We start from the raw sequence: 8,130 nt of genomic DNA on the forward strand, positions 1-8,130 counted from the left end.
AACTGCAACTATAGAGGGTTCAAAACTAGGCAGGCAGTAGAACAAGCTTACTCCGCCTGGGTGCGAAAGCACGGAGGCAGCAGTGTCGACAATGCCAAGGTTGGAGTTGTCAAAGTGGAAGCTGCTAAGGTGGATCGTCAGTTCGGCCTGAAGCTGAAAAACTTCATCATCTTCGCCCAATTCGTCACCATTGCTGTGTTGTGGCGTTGGTGTGCTAGCTGTGATCATTGTGGGTAAGCTCACCAACTAGGGTACAAGGTAAGCACAACATGTACGCCATATGCAACCAAACGCCGTGTTCATGTGCCGCTAGGGCCAATGCAGCCAACCAAACAAAGTGCACTTGGGTATTACCTAATGCAGGGACTAGGGATGCAGGCAACCAAACAAGTTGTGTATGGCGTATTAGGGCCTGATTTTCCTCAACCAGGCTGGGTTGAGAAGGCTATGCAATGCGACTACTGTTCCCAACTGGAACCAAACACGCCCTAGGAGTTGAATCGCCTCCATCTTTCGGGGTTGCGCGAGCAAAGCAACCAAGGAGGCAGGCAAATCAAACTAGTTTTTATTCAAAACACAAAATCATCAATTTTTACAAGTGAATAGTGACTGTTCACCATTGTCAAAATCACCAAAAGTGTCATTTTTTGCGTAGCTCACCTGGTAAACATATATCATGGTCAAACTTTACGCACGTGCAGAATACATCCATATGCATATGTGGATTTATCTTTTCTTCTTCAAATTAACGAGCTCAAAAACCAATTTCCAAACTACTGTATACCTCTTTCAGGCAGAATACATCAAATCAGATGACGTAGAGGCAAAAAATCATACTACATCAATCAAGCAGGACTGCTATCGCAATCTACTGCCAAAACCAATCAACTTCAGTGCTACTCAGAAAAGGGGTGCAAGATGGACATACAAAGTTTTTTCTTTTGAGGGAAAGATGGACATACAAAGTGGACATTATACAAGACTGAAAACAACAAAAATTACATCCACAAATCCACCGATTTACGCAAGTTATTTTTCATCACAAAATGGTATCTCTCTGAATCGGCTACTCTCGGTCACAGTACAGCATATGCATCTCAATGCCCGTCTAGAGGACACCGGAATTTCCCTTTTTTCCTTTCGAGAACATACGCTAGAAATAATTTACATCACATGCCCCCTAGGACCAGTGAGTGTAACACAACAGCTGGTGTATACAGTATGCCTACTTTTCTTTCGCCATACCATCGACAGCAGAAGCGAAAGCCGTCGAATTTTACATGAAACATTTTGTCCGTCCAGCACAAGGTTGCGTCTTCAGGGCCTCAGGGACACTGGGGAAATTCAGTGTTGTTACAACTCTTGCCCGTCCAAGTCTGTCCTGACAGGATAATCGAGGCCCTGCAGAGCGGGCATCCTTCGCAGGTCCTCTTCTGAGTATGCCGGTATGAACCAATACTTTTTGTCGTTTCCAAAGACCTGATAACAAGACCATTGTTTACTAACACATTTTTGCATGAGAGTAACTTAAGAGCGTTTTTGACATGTAGTGTCAAAAACGCTCTTATATTATGGGACGGAGGGAGTAAGTCTGTTAGTACTATGGCCAGCAAGAAGGAAATAATAATAGAGAAAGGTCATGTTTCAGATGTTGAAGCTCACAAATACGGACATGATCAAGGACATGCACTTTCCATATTATGCCCCCTTGATTATATTTGGGCATCACAATCCATGTACAGACCAGAAATAAAATATAAATGCTAGAGAATCACAAGTAAAATAATATCGATATGGTATGTTGCACATATGTATCATGTACCCGGCAGAACTGCCTGTGAAAGGGCACACTCCTACAACTGAAGAATATCATGGAGTATCCCAACATGATGGTTTGTCAACCACAAGTGCTAGATTCTGGTTTAATAAGGAAATTTTGAACTTCCATTGCTTAATCTTCTTCCACAGTTAGCAAAGTTCTATGCATTAATACATGCCCCATACAAATTTCAGGTTATGCTATTTCAAACCTTGTATAACAACATGCTCAGCTCACATAATGATTATTTAATCATTTCTAAAAAAATATTATGTGATAACATAACTACTGAATATGAGTTGAGCCTGAGCTACCATTAATATCTGAATCCACACGTAGTCATCGTATTTATAGGAAGTTTAAACTTTATAGTCACCTCAACAAGACAGGTTTATCATTTTCTTGAAATAAAGCTAATTTGACACATACTAGCACCATAGAAAATTATCCAGATGACTATGAAAAAATATAGTTTTTTATAAACCTAACCTGAGCAAAATTCTTCTTCCGGCCAAGATCATACATCCAACGTGGACTAGTTTTCTTCTCATATGCCTGAACAACAAAGTAACAAATTGATCTCATCATGATAACAAACAATAAACTTCAACATTATATTACAAGATACTTGCCTCAATCGTTGTTGTATTGCCAGAAACAAGTGAAATGTGCATTATCATAAAACCCAGAACGCTCAAGGAAAAGGCCAGATTCAACACTGCAAGAAAAATAATTAGTTTTAGTTGATGTTCTATCAATCATGCTGAAAGCATAACTTTTTTCCCAGAAATTAGTAATGCATTTACCAAATGTGAGAAATGTGGTTGCAAGTGCTGAAGGACTTCCTGGGATCTCGACATCACTGAAGAAGGCTATGAAGTGAGGCAATAAAGAGAGGGTAACAAGCGACGTCTCAAGGAAGGTGTAAAACTGCAAGCACCATAAAAACAAACAGATTTATTTTTATAAGAAAACTAATGATCAACATAGCAGCATGGAAGAGTACACTGTTTCAAAACAAGTCCCAGATAAGTACTGAACAAGCAGTCCTTGTACTGTACTATAATAAATAGACCACCGAACACACATGCTGCACAAATGAGATGACTCTTTAAGTAAAGAAGCAAGGCCTCAATATTTCAATTTATATGAATGAACGCGGACTTCCAAAACCAGATGGTTAGCTTTAGAAACTAGCAATATATGCAAATACGTTACTATTGTTTAAATATGAAACACAAGCTAATCAATTTCACTTAATAACTGTATGATACATGTTGTTAGCATGATGCATGAGGACAAACTGAAGGCCTACTATACAATAGGGTAAAGAAAGAACCTCATGCATTGAACTCTAGGATACAGTTTTACTCATTTTTAGTTGAGATGGCTTGCATTGTCATGCTCAAATGGTCCTAAATTAACTATTTGGAGTCAACTGTATCATCATTTGCACAATCAAAATCTATCCCAACCAAGGGAAACATCACAATTTAGGTCATTTTATTGCTCTTCAAAAGGTTAAATTCGTTGCTTTTGAAAGTAACAACTACTAACATAATGAGAGGGGCGTTTTGGCTTTGGGGTCCAAATGCATCCTATATCCTGGACGTCCAATTGGTCTATGGGATCTGTGCCAGCATTTATTCAGTGTGACATACAGAATTGTTGGATCTGGAATACAGGGGACGCAGGCGTACATACGTAGCATACTAGGAGAGAGGCTGCAGACGGGAAACGAACGGCGTCACTGGTTTAGTCATAAAGGTGGGCTGATTGGACCTTGGCAAAGCATCGACCTGCAGCTCCACCTGGAAGGATACGAAGTGAATGCGGCTCACCAACCAATTTGCTGACCCAAACAAAAAAAAAAGCAATTTGCCGACCAAAGGGTCATGCGGTGGAAACAATTGAAATGCTGAAGCGGCCAAAAGTAAAGATATGGACGCAAAGAACTATAACCCCAGTCATTTAGAGACAGGGGAGGAGTTTACGGCGGTGCGGCAGCTTTCAGTCGATCCGGTGGACAAGTAACTCTCCAGGATCAGATGCTTTATTTTGAATGACAGGTATGTCGATTCGGAAGCTCAGCTGCCTTGCATTCAGGTTGCCGGTCTTATTAGATGAGGCCGAAAGTGTAGCGGTGGTGGGTGGACTGCAAGATGATGCAGAGAGGACCACAAGGCTATTTGCGAATGGATCGCACGGAGCAGGTGTGGCGGTGGCGGAGCCTTGGTTAGGAGATTCTGCGGGCAGCTCGTCAAGGCAGCTTCATGAAGGTTGCCATGCAGTAGACACGGCGAGTGTAGGGGATGGAGATCTACGGCGGGCCGGCGTACAGCGAGAGCTAAGTAGACAATGGGTATGTCATGGAGGAAGATGCACGTCAATGAGCTGTGGCTGCAGACCAGCTTGCTGTGATTCAGGAGCATGCCGGCAGAGCATCCGCGCAATCGACGGGGAAATTGATTCGCAAGCAGTTGACAAAAAGGTAATAGTCGATAGACATTTTGCTTGGTATCCAAAGTTGGGTGCTCAAAATTAAAGCGGTTGGACATCCGAAGATTTTGTGGATTGAAGTAGACTGTAAGTGTACTGAAATTATTATGTATACAATGTCCATTAAGTCTCCAATTCTGTTGCTGAAATCATGTTAGATAATTAATCAGTGCTTAAATCTTGACAAAATAATGGGTGTGACGCATTTAGGATATACCACAGCTGCAAAAGTGGTTTGCAGGAGCATTATGGATTACTACTTGCATAGATGTATGATTTGTTGCTGGTGGAATTGGTATGTCAACTGATATCTGAAATTATCAATTTCAGGCAATGAAATTGGGAGCTTTGAGCTCCTTCAGTCCCCCCCAAAAAAAAACTGGTATCTGAAAATTATTTTATGCAAGCGAGATCGTGTAATGGCAAGGCTTTTTTCTATTTTCTGGGTAATAACTTTGTATGAATTTCACTTGGATGATTTTTTGAATTGCCTGATCGAGCGTGTGTGACTGCATGATGGTCCTGGGGTGATTCTATAACTTAATTACAGTGACAGACAACGCTAATGTTCAGGTGTACCATCTAGATTGATAAAAATGGGTTCAATTAATCAGACATTATAGAGTTTGCATAAGCACAAGCAGGTGATACACATCCAGCGCTGTGGACGTCCGGTACGTTCAATGTGACGGAACAAGAGGCCACGACCATCTGGACGAGTGGTTCAACCATTCTGAAGCAATAAATATGAGGTTGCAGGCGTGGGCCATGTATCTGGCGGAAATGAGTTAAAACAGGCGAATACTGAACCAAATACACAGACCAACACGGATCTCTATGCATATGGACAGCGCAGATTTCAGGTCCAGGTGAGCTCGAGAGCCAAAACCAATTTCGTAACATAATACACTATAATAAATTTAATTTGGACTAGTGGAAGAATCATTTTGATAAATCATTACTAATTACGCATGCAAGAAATTCAAGGTATTAAAGCTTATAATTTTTGTCTTAAAAAATCAGATATATTGAGTTGAAGCCCAAAACGGATTTGTTTTGATGTTATTACATAAGAGTTGGAAGAAGTGTATTTAAATCTTGCATTTCAAGTTATCAAGGGAGTTGGCTAACTGCTTGCTAAGCTAATCAAGCAATAACCTTGCTGACAAGGGGACTAACTATGCACAGATATATCAAGGAGGGGGTGTGGCAGAGAGTACAGTACTGACAGGAGCCATGAAGCATGGACATGTAACGAGGTGTTGCTTTGTTCAGTACAGTAATCAAAGGAACCATATGCAATGATCTGTTAAGAAACTAATAATTTGCATTTGATGCCTTTAATCATTGTTGTACTTACATAGAAGAAACTAAGAATACAGGAAAATGCCGAACCCCTGACGTCTAATATCTATTCGCTATGCATAATAAACTGTATATTAAAACCCCGTAAAAATAACTTTATTTCTAAATGCGTTTACAACAGGATCATCCAAAAGCAGAAACTATTTTTAGTATCAATGATGAACTAAGTAAGTGATTGACACACAAAATGCCATAAATTTTTTCTTAAAGCTTCAAAATTTGCACAGGAAAAAGGAAATCAGTTTCTTAATTCAATAGGTATGGTTAAAGTATCACCCAAATATTGCATATCTATCTACATGATAAGAAAGAGCAACTAGTTCCGAGGTAAAAAAATAATTTGAAAACAAAAGCTTAACTAATCTGCCTTCCAAAGAGGACCATCATTGTCTCAAGGATAATAAAATCATACCAGGAAGAGAAGAAAGTATTTATAGTTCAGCGCCCCGACACAATTAACAACCCATACACAGTGATGATCCATCTTAAGGATACACCTTCCACCTGAAAAACAATTTAGGCATAGATAAGCGGCACGATGTAGACTATGCAAGTAGTAACAACTGGAATAACATAGCATTTCATACTGAAGAAAGAATTATGAACTTACAAACAGAGCAATGATGGCACCGAGGGGGCTTCAGTTGGTTGCACTTCCTACAGTACCTCATCCTCGGATTTCCCGCGTCACTGGGAGCCATAGACTGCTGTGGGTTCATCTGGCTATTGAAGTCTGAGCTAGAGAGGGGAGCAGTTTCTCCCCTTTCCTCGTCAAAATCAAGGTTCCAATTTGGCGGAACAGAACCAGGGTCGGTGAACACAACAGAGAAGTAGCTCCATAACAGCATAGCAAGCTGCAAAATCCAAAAGAAGTATGCCATTAAAACACAATACAACTCACAAAAGCACACGCAGGACATGGCTTAAATCGCAAGATAAAGCCACTAGCATTCACAGCCAACTAATTCTGCAAAGAAGCAGTTCATGCTATGACTCACACATCCAATAGCATTCAAAATGCATTGGATCAGCCTAATATAGCATCTTTTCTGAACTTCTCTCATTAGGTCTCATTAGGAAGCATTCACATCCTACAGAGATCTACTATGCTCCCACAGAGCATATGAGAAAAAACAATGATAAGAATGTGGGCGCATCAGATCGATCAGCCCGATCTGTGTAAAATGTCCCCAAATAGAAGCAACTCCCTGGTATAGAATCATTCAGCACGCCTGCAGCTAGGTACATACCAACAAGTATGACCTAGAGAAGCAAATGTTAAGAAGAAACTAACATACGAGTGGCACAGAAAGATGTCCCACAAGGCAGCATGCCATGCCTGCATCAGCAGCCCAAGAATACGTTCCTGGGCCCCGGCATAATGGTCAAAATAGAAATTTTTCTACCTATGTTGTATGTACCAAACATTGATTTCTGCATTTTTTTAAAGAAAATATTGATTCCTGAAGAACTAGCATAGCATAGCGTAGCGTTGTTAAGAAGAAACTAGCATAGCATACGAAGATATGCTAAAAGGCGGCATGCCTGCATCAACAATCCAAGAATATGCCGCGTTCAACATCGTAGCTCCCCAAAATAGAGAAATTTCACCCATGTACGAAACATTGCTTTCTGAAGAACCAAGATTCTAACAGCTAACGACCCCCAATCCCGCCGCAATTCGCATCGTCTCCGGCCTAACCAGACGGCGAATCTCCGGCCTAGATCACGAAATCGCCGGGACCGCGCGCGCCAGGAAGCGAAATCGCGAAATCCCCCCCACCCCCGGGTGGAAAGCGGCACGCACCAGGAAGTGGAAGAGGAGCAGCACGGCGAGCGCGGCGAGGGTGGCGGCGCCGCCGAGGAGGAGGGCGGGGCCGTAGTTGCAGAGGACGACGGCGTAGTAGGTGACGCCGACGATGGCGAGGACGAGCAGGATCATGATGGAGCCCAGGCCCCGGAGCGCCGTGCAGAAGCGGAAGACGTTCCACGCCATCGCGACCCCCGCCGATCTGTGCATGTCTCCCCGCTCCGCCCCGCCGGCGCCGGCGCCGGCCGCCTCCGCGTAGCGGCTGGGCGGGGTCAGCTTGAGGGTCGTGGGGGCGAGCACCACCGCGACGGCCGCCTCCGCCGGAGGGGGGGAGGGGGGCGTGGGTCGCGGTGCGGGAGGAGGATTTGCAGATAGGAGGAAGAAAGGCGATGGTCAGAGATGGAGTCCGCACGGCCTTCTTCCACGCCGCGTTCTCACTTTCCTTTACCAATTCTACTTTTATCTTTTTTTATTAATAAAAAAGTAAACTTTTTTCCTGTTCAATGTTGACCCAACACAAAACTTCTTTTTAACACGGTACAAACGCAATACACTCGTCACTACGAACGCGCATACCCACCGCCTATCCTTATGAGCACCCCAAGAGAACATCTCTTTCCATTGAACGCGCATCACC

At 42.7% G+C, this 8,130-nt stretch overlaps 1 protein-coding gene across 1 annotated transcript; it reads right to left on the minus strand.

The window, feature by feature from the left end:
* Window positions 1-919: 919 nt before the first annotated feature.
* Window positions 920-7,886, minus strand: LOC119362002 (probable protein S-acyltransferase 14). The gene is made up of 7 exons (XM_037627178.1): window positions 7,491-7,886; window positions 6,294-6,537; window positions 6,096-6,187; window positions 2,626-2,749; window positions 2,452-2,537; window positions 2,309-2,374; window positions 920-1,479 (listed from the first exon to the last, which is right to left on the minus strand). Exons 1-7 carry the CDS (start codon window positions 7,701-7,703, stop codon window positions 1,354-1,356), a joined length of 951 nt encoding a protein of 316 aa, XP_037483075.1. The 5' UTR covers window positions 7,704-7,886; the 3' UTR covers window positions 920-1,353.
* Between the last annotated feature and the right edge of the window lie 244 nt (window positions 7,887-8,130).

Source organism: Triticum dicoccoides, chromosome 2B (assembly GCF_002162155.2).
Source record: "Triticum dicoccoides isolate Atlit2015 ecotype Zavitan chromosome 2B, WEW_v2.0, whole genome shotgun sequence".
In the NCBI taxonomy this organism is placed as follows: Eukaryota; Viridiplantae; Streptophyta; class Magnoliopsida; order Poales; family Poaceae; genus Triticum; species Triticum dicoccoides.

What these genes read in the sequence shown, in the direction of transcription:
- LOC119362002 (XM_037627178.1), bottom strand. Translation starts at nt 7,703, where the DNA reads ATGCACAGATCGGCGGGGGTCGCGATGGCGTGGAACGTCTTCCGCTTC. An exon ending in TGCTCCTCTTCCACTTCCTG is followed by an intron (nt 6,538 to 7,490) that starts GTGCGTGCCGCT and finishes TGGATTTTGCAG; the next exon opens with CTTGCTATGCTGTTATGGAG. An exon ending in AACCACATTTCTCACATTTG is followed by an intron (nt 2,538 to 2,625) that starts GTAAATGCATTA and finishes TTTTTCTTGCAG; the next exon opens with TGTTGAATCTGGCCTTTTCC.